The sequence below is a fragment of the Salvelinus namaycush genome, chromosome 42, assembly GCF_016432855.1.
Source record: "Salvelinus namaycush isolate Seneca chromosome 42, SaNama_1.0, whole genome shotgun sequence".
In the NCBI taxonomy this organism is placed as follows: domain Eukaryota; kingdom Metazoa; phylum Chordata; class Actinopteri; order Salmoniformes; family Salmonidae; genus Salvelinus; species Salvelinus namaycush.
The window spans coordinates 17,051,183-17,065,628 of NC_052348.1; the positions used below are offsets into that span (position 1 = coordinate 17,051,183).

Here is a 14,446-nt window from a genome sequence, read left to right on the forward strand (position 1 = left end):
CGTTCTCTCACCCACCAATAGGAAGCTAGGAATCACCATGCGTCGTTTGCTTACACAAATAACATGGCAGACCCTTCTGAAAACCATCTTTAAACTTATACTTAGAATATTTTGACGAGTCTAAATATTCAACTCGTTTCCAAGGATTACGAGGTGTTTTTTTGTGCTTTGCAGCCGATATAAACCCCATGGTTATGGAATTATGGCACGAGCTCCTGGGCACTTCTGCGCTGTCCCATGTCTGCATTCTGGCCTTGACAGTATTCGTGGCCGTCTATTATCTAATGCACACATTTCGCAAACACCAGGATTTCTCCAATATTCCTCCTGGTCCTAAACCATGGCCAATAGTTGGAAATTTTGGCGGGTTTCTGGTTCCCAATTTCATCTGGAGGAGGTTTGGAGGCTGGGGAGGGAAGGACGTTCCAAAGTCAAAGACACGAGCTCTAATTTCGCCTCAAGTTATTATCACGGAACAAGCTAAAGTTTACGGTAACATCTACAGCATGTGGGTAGGGAGTCAGCTGGTAGTAGTACTGAACGGATATGAAGTGGTCAGGGATGCCCTCTCAAACCGGGCAGATGTGTTCTCCGACAGACCAGAGATTCCCACCGTTACCATCATGACAAAGCGGAAAGGTAAGTGCTGCTTCTAGACTCAACCTGTGCGTAATAACGCATGAAAGCACAATAGTCAATAGATTTTTGCTGAGGTCGATTTTACTCATCGTATGAGCGGTCTTGGATGAGCGTTTTGCCCGGTGAATATTGTATTGTTCTATAAAACAAAAATAAGTTGATGCTGGATAGTAAACAATGCCAGAAAAGCCTTTGTGCAAACGAGTAATCAAGGCACTCTCATGTAACAGAAAAATGTAAACGCCTTCGTTGTGGCTTACACCGACGTGTTGCGGCTATATCAGCCTTCATCAGGGTGACAAAGAATAGTGGTGTACACACAGGTGTATATCCCAACTCTCACAGGAAGTGACTCACTTTATTACCATATGTAATTGATAAAGTAAAAAAAAAATGGGTGGGAAAAACACATTCAAGATACAAAGATGAACAAAATAAACATGGCATAACAAGAGAAAGAAATGCAATATCATAAAAGTAAAAAACGAACTGTGTACACATGAGCTCATGTTACCAAACTTAAGAATGGAGAACCAAAAAATAAACCCCATCTTTTACAGGAAAGGAGAATAATCCATTTCCTCATTTAGACCTGGCAATACAGTGGCCTTTAGTTTAAAAATCCAGAGCGTTTCGCATTTTAGGAGGTGTTTGAGACGATCGCCCCCACCTGCGAGAAATGGGAACCACTTCAATGGCCATGGCTTTAAGATAGTTTGGGCTGGCATGGCCAATCTGTCTGTAATGTTTAGCCAAAGGATACTTGTCGTTAGCAGTCCTTATAGCATAGGCATGTTCAGACACCCTGTCCTTGAGCCTTCTCTTAGTACGTCCTATGTAAAAGCACCCACCTGGGCAGCCTGTACACCACATAGGCAGCCCAAACACTCTGAAAGCCATTGCCATTGAAGAGGTCCCCAGTACTCGCAGGGGTCTCAAACACCTACAACGCAAAACGTTCTGGATGTTTAAACTAAAGGCCACTGTATTGCCAGGTCTAAATGAGGAAATGGATTATTCTCCTTTCCTGTAAAATACGTGGTTTATTTTTTGGTTCTCCATTCTTAAGTTTGGTAAATGAGGTCACGTGTACATAGTTAGTTTTTTCCTTTTATGATATTGCATTTCTTTTGTGGTGTTGCATTCTTGTTATTCCATGTTCATTTTGTTCATCTTCATATCTTGAATGTGTTTTCTTTCTCCAAGTTTCTTTACTTCATCAATTACATACAGTATGGTAATGAAGTGAGTCACTTCCTGTGAGAGTTGGAATATTCACCTGTTTGTTCACCACTATTATTTGTCACCTTGATAAAGGCTGTAGCCACAACACGTCTGTTTAAAAAAAATAATCTTGCCACGCATAAGCTGTAAAACATAAATGCTTTAAAAAGATTCCACTACATGAGAGTGCCTTGATTGGAAGTTTGTTTGAACAAAGGCTGTTCTGGCATTGTTTACTATCCAGCATCAACTTCTTTTTGTTTTATAGTATTTCATCCCATGATCAAAGAGCACCTCATGGATTAACTATAAACCAAAGAAGCCCTCCTCTCCTTTGTCTCTATTCTATTGTTATATTATATTATTGTATTCAATTGTTCTATTCGATTGGTATGTTATATTAGATTGTTCTGTTATTCTATTGTTCTGTTCCATTCTAGTGTTATATTCTATTGTTCTATTATATCGGTCTGTTCTCTTCTATTGCTCTATTCTATTGTTCTATTCTATTGTTATATTCTATTGTTATATTATATCGGTCTGTTCTCTTCTATTGCTCTATTCTATTGTTCTATGCTATTGGTCTATTATATTGTTCTATTCTATTGTTCTATTCTATTGTTCTATTCTATTGTTCTATTCTATTGGTCTATTCTATTGTTCTATTATATTGTTCTATTCTATTGTTCTATTCTATTGCTCTATTCTATTGTTCTATTATATTGTTATATTCTATTGGTCTATTCTATTGCTCTATTCTATTGTTCTATTATATTGCTCTATTCTATTGGCCGGTTCTATTCTATTGCTCTATTCTATTGGTCTATTCTATTGGCCGGTTCTATTCTATTGCTCTATTATATTGTTCTATTCTATTGCTCTATTATATTATATTGCTCTATTCTATTGCTCTATTATATTATATTGCTCTATTCTATTGCTCTATTATATTATATTGCTCTATTCTATTGCTCTATTCTATTCTATTCTATTGCTCTATTCTATTATATTGCTCTATTATATTGTTCTATTCTATTGCTCTATTATATTCTATTGCTCTATTCTATTGCTCTATTATATTGTTCTATTCTATTGCTCTATTATATTATATTGCTCTATTCTATTGGTCTATTCTTTTGGCCTGTTCTCTTCTATTGCTCTATTCTCTTGCTCTATTATATTCTCTTACATCGGTCTGTTCTCTTCTATTGGTCTATTCTATTGTTCTATTCTATTGCTCTATTCTATTGGTCTATTCTATTATATTGCTCTATTCTATTGGTCTATTCTATTGTTCTATTCTATTGCTCTATTCTATTGGTCTATTATATTGCTCTATTCTATTGGTCTATTCTATTGTTCTATTCTATTGCTCTATTCTATTGGTCTATTCTATTCTATTGCTCTATTCTATTGGTCTATTCTATTGTTCTATTCTATTGCTCTATTCTATTGGTCTATTCTATTATATTGCTCTATTCTATTGGTCTATTCTATTGTTCTATTCTATTGCTCTATTCTATTGGTCTATTCTATTGTCCTATTCTATTGCTCTATTCTATTGGTCTGTTCTCTTCTATTGGTCTATTCTATTGCTCTATTCTATTGGTCTATTCTATTGCTCTATTCTATTGTTCTATGCTATTGGTCTGTTCTCTTCTATTGCTCTATTCTATTGGTCTGTTCTCTTCTATTGCTCTATTCTATTGGTCTATTCTATTGCACTATTCTATTGCTCTATTCTATTGCTCTATTCTCTTCTATTGCTCTATTCTATTGCTCTATTCTATTGCTCTATTCTATTGCTCTATTCTATTGGTCTATTCTATTGGTCTGTTCTATTGGTCTATTCTATTGGTCTATTCTATTGGTCTATTCTATTGCTCTATTCTATTGGTCTGTTCTATTGCTCTATTCTATTGGTCTATTCTATTGCACTATTCTATTGGTCTATTCTATTGCTCTATTCTATTGGTCTATTCTATTGGTCTGTTCTATTGGTCTATTCTATTGTTCTATTCTATTGCACTATTCTATTGGTCTATTCTATTGGTCTATTCTATTGGTATATTCTATTGTTCTATTCTATTGGTCTATTCTATTGGTCTATTCTATTGGTCTATTCTATTGTTCTATTCTATTGCACTATTCTATTGGTCTATTCTATTGGTCTATTCTATTGTTCTATTCTATTGGTCTATTCTATTGTTCTATTATATTGGTCTATTCTATTGGTCTATTCTATTGCTCTATTCTATTGCTCTATGCTATTGTTCTATTATATTGCTATATTCTATTACTCTATTATATTGTTCTATTCTATTATTCTATTCTATTGGTCTATTCTATTGTTCTATTATATTGTTCTATTATATTGCTATATTCTATTGCTCTATTCTGTTGTTCTATTCTATTATTCTATTCTATCCGTCTGTTCTCTTCTATTGCTCTATTGTATTGTTCTATTCTATTATTCTATTCTATCGGTCTGTTCTCTTCTATTGCTCTATTCTATTGCTCTATTCTATTGTTATATTCTATTATTCTATTCTATCGGTCTGTTCTCTTCTATTGCTCTATTCTATTGCTCTATTCTATTGTTATATTCTATTATTCTATTCTATCGGTCTGTTCTCTTCTATTGCTCTATTCTATTGTTATATTCTATTATTCTATTCTATCGGTCTGTTCTCTTCTATTGTTCTATTCTATTGTTATATTCTATTGTTCTATTATATTGCTCCATTCTATTGTTCTGTTCTATCGGTTTGTTCTCTTCTATTGGTCTATTCTATTGGTCTATTATATTGGTCTGTTCTCTTCTATTGCTCTATTCTATTGGTCTATTATATTGGTCTGTTCGCTTCTATTGCTCTATTCTATTGGTCTATTATATTGGTCTGTTCTCTTCTATTGCTCTATTCTATTGGTATATTATATTGTTCTATTCTATTGCTCTATTCTAGTGGTCTATTCTATTGGTCTATTCTATTGTTCTATTATATCGGTCTGTTATCTTCTATTGGTCTGTTCTATTCTATTGTTCTATTATATTGGTGTGTTCTATTCTATTGTTATATTGTTCTGTTATATTGTTCTATTCTATTGGTCTGTTATATTCTATTGTTCTATTATTTTGGTCTGTTCTATTCTATTATTCTATTCTATTCTATTGTTATATTATATTGGTCTGTTCTATTGTTATATTATATTATTCTCATCAAAAGTCTTCCAAGCAGAAAAGGAAAGAGAAATGTAATTTTGCTCTTTAAATAATGACATATGTGTACTAGTGCATAGTGACAGCACTATTAACCGCCCTCGCCTCTTATCATTTCTCTGAACCTTAGGCATAGTTTTTGCACCTTATGGACCAGTATGGAGAAGGCAGCGCAAGTTCTGCCACACCACGCTGCGGAACTTTGGCCTGGGCAAGTTGAGCCTGGAGCCCTGTATCCTTGAGGGACTGGCTGTGGTCAAATCTGAGCTTCTGCGTCTCAGCGAGGAAGATACTGAGGGTTCAGGAGTGGACCTGACCCCTCTGATAACTAACTCTGTGTCCAACGTAATCTCCTACATCGCCCTGGGCCAGCGCTTCCACCACGCTGACCGGGAGTTTGGCGCCCTGCTGGACCTGATGGCCCGCGGCCTAGAGATCATCGCCAACAGGTAGCCTAGAGGTTAGAGATGTGGATCAGTAGCCGGAAGGTTGACTAGTTCAAAGACGTGGGAACTGAACTGGTAACTGGAGGGCTGCTGGTCTCTGATCTCAAGTAGAATTTCCTGCTGTGTGCCCTTAAGCGCTTAACACATTTCAGTTTCTCCCAGAAAACAGGCAGTAACGTATCTATTCTACTCTATTCTATTCTAACAGCGCGGCGGTCCTCATCAATGTCTTCCCCCTACTCTACTACCTGCCCTTCGGTGTCTTCAGAGAGGTACGGCAAGTGGAAAGGGACATCACTGCCTTCCTGAAGCAGATCATCACCAGACATAGGGAGACGTTAGACCCAGCCAACCCCAGAGATCTCATAGACATGTACCTGGTAGAGATGCTGGCCCAGGAGGCCGCTGGGGAGACGGACAGTAGCTTCTCAGAGGACTATCTATTCTACATCATAGGAGACCTCTTCATCGCTGGTACTGATACCACCACCAACACAGTGCTGTGGATGATGCTCTACATGGTCGTGTATCCAGATATCCAAGGTACTACATCAGGAAGAGGGGTGTAGAGGACCAGTTCAATGTAACGGAAAGAGAACTCCTTGTTGTAGCATGATGTAGTACAGTACCCAATCATAATGCTATGTGTAACATATCCAGTGTCCTGTTTCCCAATGCTCGTTGCTTTGTAATAATGTTTTCCATGTCATTTGTACCCGTTCACACCACAGAGAGGGTGCAGGCGGAGATCGATGCAGTGGTGGGCCCAGACAGGGTCCCGTCTCTCACTGATAAAGGCAGCCTGCCGTTCACGGAGGCCACCATCATGGAGGTGCAGAGGATGACTGTGGTGGTCCCCCTGGCTATCCCTCACATGGCCTCAGAGACCACAGGTGAGGAGAGAGAAACCCATACTAGTCATTCTAATTCTATGGTAGAACCTGACTCTTCCGTTATGCACAGTCAGATCAATAAAGTTGTATTGAATTGCTTTCTCAACAACTTGGTCAGTCAGTTCCACCAGACCAACACTACAACAGGGACTAGGCTGCTGCAGCAGAAACAGGAAAGTACAACCCTTTCGCTATGGTTCGTCTGTTGTTGTCTTGCAGAGTTCCGTGGCTATACGATCCCTAAGGGCACAGTGATCATCCCCAACCTGTGGTCTGTCCATAGGGATCCCACTGTGTGGGAGGAGCCAGACGACTTCAACCCCTCTCGTTTCCTAGACGACCAGGGGAATCTCCTGAGGAAAGAGTGCTTCATACCGTTTGGAATAGGTAGGTCGTAAGGCAGTCTCTCTCGACAGACGTATGTGTGTGTCCCATTAGCGACTTGCTCTACGATTGGCAAACGGGAGTGTAGTCACACGGTATACACTGAGAATGAAGCCTTTCTACTGTGGACATTTACAGTTAGGCTCCTGTAAAATCCACTGAAACTAGGTTCAAAAGGTTAGTTCACAATCTCACTGGATTGTTAAAGTCCCATAGTATCCCTACATGAGTAGGAAGCAGTTAGGCCACGACTGAACATTTCAATCATTTGATTTCACAGTCTTACTGGATTATTATTATTATTATTGGAATGCACTTAGTATGACCATGACTTAATGTGCATCTTTACAGTGTTCTCTCCCTCTCTTTCCCAGGACGCAGGGTGTGTATGGGCGAGCAGCTGGCTAAGATGGAGCTGTTCCTGATGTTCACCAGCCTGCTGCAGGCCTTCAGTTTCAGACTGCCCGAGGGGCTGGCCCCTCCTCCCATGCACGGGCGCTTTGGCCTCACCCTGGCCCCCTGCTCATACACTGTGACTGTGAGGCCCCGGCGGTGAGGCCACCAGACGAACAACAACCGCTGACACCGTAATTAAGCCATAAGGCACAAGAGGAAGTGGTGTATCATGAATACAGTCATAGGTAAACGGCGTTAGTTGGCCTGATGCGACAGCAGAGGGCCAGTCAACCCATTTGTCTGTGACTGTATTCATGATACTGCCTCGTGCCTTATTGCTTTTATAAAACTGTTACTAAAATAACAATGAATTACATATTTTAATTAAAACATTATTTTGATAAGTCAATTCATACTATTTAATTCTTCCACCAGAAGATATAGTCCAGACAAAAATCAGGTTTTTAGTTATTTTTGTCATGATGCTACCGACGCCACCCAGTCTTAAATATTTTTTGCATAGTTGCTATGCAAAAGTACAGGGAGTCCATTCTAAACAAAATGGGTGCAATGCAGGGGGACCATGTCTGTTCCCAGGGCCCTATGTTCCCTCGGCCCATGTTCCCAGGGCCCTATGTTCCCTCAGCCTATGTTCCCAGGGCCCTATGTTCCCTCAGCCTATGTTCCCTCAGCCTATGTTCCCAGGGCCCTATGTTCCCTCGGCCCATGTTCCCAGGGCCCTATGTTCCCTCGGCCCATGTTCCCAGGGCCCTATGTTCCCTCAGCCTATGTTCCCAGGGCCCTATGTTCCCTCAGCCTATGTTCCCAGGGCCCTATGTTCCCTCAGCCTATGTTCCCAGGGCCCTATGTTCCCTCAACCAGTTTTTTCCTTCAGCTCTATCTTCTAAACAAGGCAACAGTAAATATTAAAGACAAAAACCTTCTGTTATGTGATCAAATATTTTACATAGCTTATATTTTTCAAACCCTTTGGTATTTTGGTGCGTTAATCCACTGTTACTGATGGCCAGTATTCTGTTACATGTTTTTGAAATATGTATTTCAATTACTTGAGTATTTTGTAATTTGTATTTCACTGGACTGAAATAAGTTTAAAAATCAAAAGTTATTTTGATTGTCTATTGCATTATGGCAATAAAATAAATCAAATGATGATCTTGATGTGCTTTAATGCAACTGTTGCACACACTATTCTTGTCTTGTCAGTAGAAAGTGCTATTGCATCCTATCAAACTACAATGGTATACTGTTGTTCATATTTTGCTGTGTTCTAGTGTACTATGGAATATATTGCTTTCTTATTCTTGACACTTCTCCCAGTCATATTTAAGGTTAGAACTACCTTTCTAAGTGTCCTGATACTTCTAGCTTGGAGTTGTATTTTTATGATAACATAGCTACAGTATTTCACTTTTTAATGTGTATAGTATTGCTTACTATGTGTGTCCAATCAATTTTTTAACCACTCCCTCTTCTAATTGGGGCTAATTGGAAAAGCTGTTCAAAAGAGGACATTGTATTATTTTTTTGTACTCCCCGACGAAGGCCATGCAGCCGAAACGCGTCGGATTTTTAAAACGTTGTTTCTATTGAACATGCCATACTAATAAAGGCATTTTAATTAATTACATGAAGAGTGCCTTGGTCCTCCTTTCTTCTTGATGACCAATTTACCCCTTTTACCAAAGAGCACCTTCTATCTACCAAAATGTTACTATTGTGTACCTTAGTAGCGCTTCCCTTCCTCCTCTTTCTACAATGGTTTTATTGACTCATTCCTATATAAGAGCAATAGTAGGAATCTAATAAAACACACCACATCAGAACATGTGTGAAAGGTCATGGAACGGGCTAAAAAGTCACGTGACCACTGCCACACAACGACCTTCCTACTTTCCATGGTGTCTGAGTGTCAGTCTGCCTGTACGTTCAGCCACAGCCAGCTCCTTCATTCTGGTGCGGTCCTCTCCGCCTTGCAAACCATGGCTTTCTTCACTCACCAAGTCATCAGAGGTCTCTCCTCTTCTGCAGTCCGAAATGCAGCGATCAAACACGTTACGATCATCGGGGGTGGTCAGATGGGTGCAGGTATCGCACAGGTAACGTTAACTGTTAATGACAGAAGTTTGTTTGCTGACATTAGCGTGCTAGCTAGCTTGCTACAGAGGCTGGCTAGCTATCTTGTAAGCTAACCAGCTGTGTAGTTAACGCTGCAAGACAAGCTAACAAGCCAGTTAAATATAGCAATGAAGTGCACGAACTTACCGAATACTGTTGGTTAGTTAACCGCTAGCTTGCTATTAGCTAGCTTGTTAGATACCCACTTGAGAAGCCAACCAAGGCAATTCCCCTGATGCAGGGGATGAGTTTTGCAGGCTAATCAGTAACACAACTCTGTATTATAAGCAATGGTTGTTCATCTCTGGGTAAGAAGTACAGTATGCCTCACAAGCTGTCTCAGGTTGATCAGTGCAAAACACAGATGGTGAAGATAGCTGCATGAGGTGGCCTTTGACCTATATCTACTTTAGCTAGCTAGTTATATACGGGGTTTTGTTACCTACCTGAAATGTCCTTCATTTCAGGAGTTATATTACTAAAGTTACTTTTTGACAGTCAAACCTGGTGAACACCTGTCCCACCCACTCACGACTTGCACTTGTGTTCCCCCTTTCTAATAGGTTGCTGCTACAACGGGCCATTCGGTGGTGCTAGTTGACACAAATGAGGAAATCCTGAAGAAATCCGCCAAGGGAATAGAAGGCAGTCTAAAGAGGGTGGTCAAGAAGAAGTTTGCTGACAAGCCAGATGTTGGTCACTAATATGTTAATGTTGCTGTTTCCAATGAGGAAATGTTGGCAGAACTTCATTTTATTAACACCATTGAGTCAAACAGGGGTTTGACAGTCATCATGTATGTTACAGGCAGGAGCAGAGTTTATTGCCAAGGTGATGGCCAACGTGTCGATATCGACAGACGCAGCGTCTGTGGTGGGGAGTACAGACTTGGTGCTGGAGGCCATTGTGGAGAACCTCAAGATCAAACAGGGCCTCTTTGGTGCTCTGGACAAAGTGGCACCAGCGTAAGTATGACCGACTAGGGCTTGAACCTGTGTCTCCTACACCACAAGACTGTCTTATCCCACTGAGCTGAATTCTAGGCATTAGCTTGTGGGTCCAACCCATGTCTTTGGTCTGAAGGTTACTCGCCAAGCGAGTGTGAATCCAAACCACATAAGCACTGTCCTGTCTCCGCTGCCTGCGACTTTGTCAATAACCATAGGAGTTAGCTATCGATGATCAGTGTTGAAATGAACATCAAGCCAGAACAAGTGCTGTTTGATTAGAAAACATTTTTTGTTGCCATTTTGAATGTGTAGCCTAAATATCAAAATTCCTTTATCTGCATTTGAGCTTTTTTTCTAATCTTACTATAAAGCTATGCTGGTATCCTTGAAATGTGCTTAAAATAGACTATTTTAAAACTATTCTAATTAATATAAAATATTTCAAAAGGAAAGGCATTGTGTGTCCCACATAATTGATGTTACTAATTGGGATGTACCTCATGGGGGTTGCTTGCTGCTTGTTGCCTGATGTTTTTGCTTCCTCTATTTTAAGACACACCATTTTCGCCAGCAACACATCCTCTCTGCCCATCACCGACATAGCCAGCTCCACCAGCAGGCTGGACAGATTTGGAGGGCTGCATTTCTTCAACCCCGTCCCCATGATGAAGCTGGTAGAGGTAAGGATCAATAGTGCGGCGTACATTTTAGGACATCTCTCCCTATGATAAGTCTCTATATAGTCTCCCGCAGAGCAGTTATTTTTTATGTCATGATGGCGATGTTTAAATTAGAAACATGTGTAAGTTGCTTTAAATATGACACTGGGCTTCCTCTCCTTATCAACAAGATTCAATTGAAAGATGTTAAGATGTTTACGTGTCCTCTTCAGGTGATTGGAACATCAGCCACAAGCCAGGAGACCTTCGATTCCCTCCTCACTTTCAGCAAAGCACTGGGAAAGACGCCAGTGTCCTGCAAAGTAAGACCCTCGCTTATTTTAACAAATATAAAGTATTTCGCTGGTATTGTACACCTTTAAAGATAATGCAGTGACATACCATATTACACCATACATTATCTTCATCATATGCAGTTCAGATACATTATAAACGGTTCACTAACATCAGTACGTTATGTTCATCTTCAGGACACTCCTGGGTTCATTGTGAACCGCCTGCTGGTGCCCTACATGATGGAAGCCATCAGGCTACATGAGAGAGGTACACCACCCCTGCATGACTGAAAGATAGTCAAACGTTTTGCCTGTATATGAATGAAAATAGCATCCGAGTCAAGAGGGATGTGACAAATGGTTGTGTATAAACATCTATGGTTAACAAAACATAGTTGTCTGTATACGAAACCGTTGTCACCCTTCATTCAAAGTCAATGGCTGCGTGTGTGTGTGCTCTTTTCGTCAGGCCACGGGTCAAAGGAGGACATTGATATTGCCATGAAGCTGGGCGCTGGGTATCCCATGGGGCCCTTTGAGCTGCTGGACTACGTAGGACTGGACACGGCTAAGTTCATCATGGACGGTGAGTGTTGGGCTGCTTCACAAGTGTGTTCCTATTACAGAGTGATTTCAGTACCAGTTAAGAGGTCTATATTAGCAGCTAGGAACAGGCCCAATAGCTGCATGTCATATGGCACAGGGGAGGAGCACTGTTTTGGTTATAGAATGGTGAGATGGACGAGAGGTGCCGGGGGTCTTTTGAAAATGGGGATGAATATTTGAAGAAGCAAAAACATGAAATGAAGTAGGTGCAGGCAGTGTAAAACCAATGCAGAAGCAGTTAGTTAAAATGAACCGTTTGTGTTGATGACTTGATTCCAGGCTGGGTTGAGAAGGATCCTGACAACCCACTGATGCAGCCCAGTGAGATGCTCAACAAGCTGGTGGCCGAGGGCAAGTTCGGCAAGAAGACCGGAGAGGGCTTCTACAAGTACAAGTAACCCCGCCCCAGCATCAACACTAGCTGGAGCCTGTTCATTAAGGCACATCGTGACAAAACGGAAAATGAAAATAAGCGCTTCCGATTGGACAAGATCATGTAGTCCCTCCCAGTACTGATAAGGGCATGAATGTGGGTAATAATAATAATAGAAAAAACCGTCTGGTTAATTTTGACAACGGTAGAACAGAGATGCAGCCGGTACGACCCTCAGTGCCTTCCTGAAGAATGGTAGACCGGTGTTATCAATTCAAATCTGTCTTTTGACTGTATATTCTGAACGTCATCTTTGTGTGGTTTGTAAGTAACTGAGTTTGTGGCATTAAACGGACTTTTCCAAATGCTCCCCATAGATTGTTCTGAGATTTCTATTCATCCAGTTCTTTTCTAGGGATGGATTTGCCTCTGGACCTTTGAGCCAACACACCCTGCCATTAATGATACCCAGTGATACAGTGCGTTCGGAAAGTATTCAGACCCCTTGACTTTTTCCACATTTTGTTACATTACAGCCTTATTCTAAAATGTATTAGATTGTTTTTTTTGTCCTCATCAATCTACACACAATACCCAATAACGACAAAGCAAACACAGGTTTTTATACATTTTTGCAAATGTATTAAATAAATGAAAATATCACATTTAAATAAGTATTCAGACCCTTTACTCAGTACTGTAAGCACCTTTGGCAGCGATTACAGCCGATGTATTCTTTGGCATCATGCTACAAGCTTGGCACACCTGTGAGTTTCACCCATTCTTCTCTGCAGATCCTCAAGCTCTGTCAGGTTGGATGGGGAGCATCGCTGCACAGCTATTTTCAGGTCTCTCCAGAGATGTTAGATCGGGTTCAAGTCCAGGTTTTGCTGGGCCAAACAAGGACATTCAGGGACTTGTCCTGAAGCCACTCCTGTGTTGTCTTGGCTGTGTGCTTAGGGTCATTGTCCTGTTGGAAGGTAAACCATGGCTACAGTCTGAGGTCCTGAGCACTCTGGAGCAGGTTTTCATCAAGGATCTCTCTGTTTCTCATGGCCTGAGAGTCCTTTAGGTGCCTTTTAGCAAACGCCAAGCGGGCTGTCATGTCATCTCCTGTCATGCCTTTTACTAAGGAGTGGCTTCCGTCGGGCCACTCTACCATAAATGCCTGATTGGGGGAGTGCTGCAGAGATGGTTGTCCTTCCTCCACAGAGGAACTCTAAAGCTCTGTCTGAGTGACCATCGGGTTCTTGGTCACCTCCCTGACCAGGGCACTTCTACCCTGATTGCTCAGTTTGGCCAGGCAGCCAGCTCTTGGAAGAGTCTTGGTTGTTCCAAACTTCTTCCATTTAAGAGTGATGGAGGCCACTGTGTTCTTGGGGACCTTTAATGCTGCAGAAATGTTTTGGTAACCTTCCCCAGATCTGTGCCTCGGCACAATCCTGTCTCGGAGCTCTACGGACAAATCCTTCAACGTTTTGGCTTGGTTTTTGCTCTGACATGCAGTCAACTGTGGGACCTTATATAGACAGGTGTGTGCCTTTCCAAATCATGTCCAATCAATTGAATTTACCACAGGTGGACTCCAAGTTGTCCAAACATCTCAAGGATGATCAATGGAAACAGGATGCACCTGAGCTCAATTTCGATTATCATAGCAAAGGGTCTGAATACTTATGTAAATAATGTGTTATATATATATTTTTTAAATCAAAAATGTATAACCTGTTTTCGCTTTATCATGGGGTATTGTGTGTAGATCGATTAGGGATATTTTTTTAAATCCATTTTAGAATAAGGCTGTAATGTAACAATGTGGAAAAAGGGAAGGGGTCTGAGTACTTTCCGAATGCACTGTATGTCAACAACCCCTGCGTGTTCAACCCCACTGTTCATTTCCAATATTGTTTCAAGAGTTCCTTTGACTACTCAATTTGAAAATCAAAAATATTACCCTCTTTATATCCCGGCATTAAATTGATCATCTTGGATACATGAGACATCACATCTCACCTTTTTCCATGGATTTCACAGTTTAAGAGCAGCTTCATTACTCAAGATGTAGATTTTCCCATTTGTCAGCATAGCTGTAGGACTGTATGAAAGTAACCTCAGTCTCGGCATGCTGTTGGAGTTTTAATTGGTCGGTTTTAGAGCCTTTTGAAGTTTCCCCTCGAGATTTGAATGATTTATAGTCAATAATTCCGCTTGGTAGTTCTAT

At 40.6% G+C, this 14,446-nt stretch overlaps 2 protein-coding genes across 3 annotated transcripts; both read left to right on the top strand.

Moving 5' to 3' along the window:
• The first annotated feature begins 31 nt into the window (after nucleotides 1-31).
• On the top strand, nucleotides 32-8,378 carry LOC120034968 (cytochrome P450 2U1-like). 2 transcript variants are annotated; one of them, XR_005474091.1, is made up of 7 exons: nucleotides 32-639; nucleotides 5,214-5,532; nucleotides 5,738-6,072; nucleotides 6,261-6,422; nucleotides 6,642-6,809; nucleotides 7,181-7,425; nucleotides 7,510-8,378. XR_005474091.1 is itself a non-coding variant. In XM_038981692.1 (6 exons), the coding sequence occupies exons 1-6, from the start codon at nucleotides 189-191 to the stop codon at nucleotides 7,360-7,362; spliced, it is 1,617 nt and encodes a 538-aa protein (XP_038837620.1). In that variant the 5' UTR covers nucleotides 32-188; the 3' UTR covers nucleotides 7,363-8,378. The 2 variants fall into 2 exon arrangements, 1 of the variants encoding a protein (XP_038837620.1); XM_038981692.1 differs by having other exon boundaries at nucleotides 7,181-8,378.
• Nucleotides 8,379-9,099: 721 nt separating this feature from the next.
• On the top strand, nucleotides 9,100-12,594 carry LOC120034900 (hydroxyacyl-coenzyme A dehydrogenase, mitochondrial-like). Its single transcript, XM_038981558.1, has 8 exons — nucleotides 9,100-9,322; nucleotides 9,905-10,033; nucleotides 10,149-10,306; nucleotides 10,845-10,971; nucleotides 11,184-11,273; nucleotides 11,442-11,514; nucleotides 11,716-11,832; nucleotides 12,132-12,594. The coding sequence occupies exons 1-8, from the start codon at nucleotides 9,122-9,124 to the stop codon at nucleotides 12,248-12,250; spliced, it is 1,014 nt and encodes a 337-aa protein (XP_038837486.1). The 5' UTR covers nucleotides 9,100-9,121; the 3' UTR covers nucleotides 12,251-12,594.
• The last annotated feature ends 1,852 nt before the right edge of the window (nucleotides 12,595-14,446 follow it).

Coding starts and splice junctions, on each gene's coding strand:
- LOC120034900 (XM_038981558.1), top strand. CDS start 9,122: ATGGTGTCTGAGTGTCAGTCTGCCTGTACGTTCAGCCACAGCCAGCTC. Junction 10,972..11,183: donor CCATGATGAAGCTGGTAGAG/GTAAGGATCAAT, acceptor TGTCCTCTTCAG/GTGATTGGAACATCAGCCAC. Junction 11,833..12,131: donor GGCTAAGTTCATCATGGACG/GTGAGTGTTGGG, acceptor ACTTGATTCCAG/GCTGGGTTGAGAAGGATCCT.
- LOC120034968 (XM_038981692.1), top strand. CDS start 189: ATGGTTATGGAATTATGGCACGAGCTCCTGGGCACTTCTGCGCTGTCC. Junction 6,423..6,641: donor CATGGCCTCAGAGACCACAG/GTGAGGAGAGAG, acceptor GTTGTCTTGCAG/AGTTCCGTGGCTATACGATC. Junction 6,810..7,180: donor CTTCATACCGTTTGGAATAG/GTAGGTCGTAAG, acceptor TCTCTTTCCCAG/GACGCAGGGTGTGTATGGGC.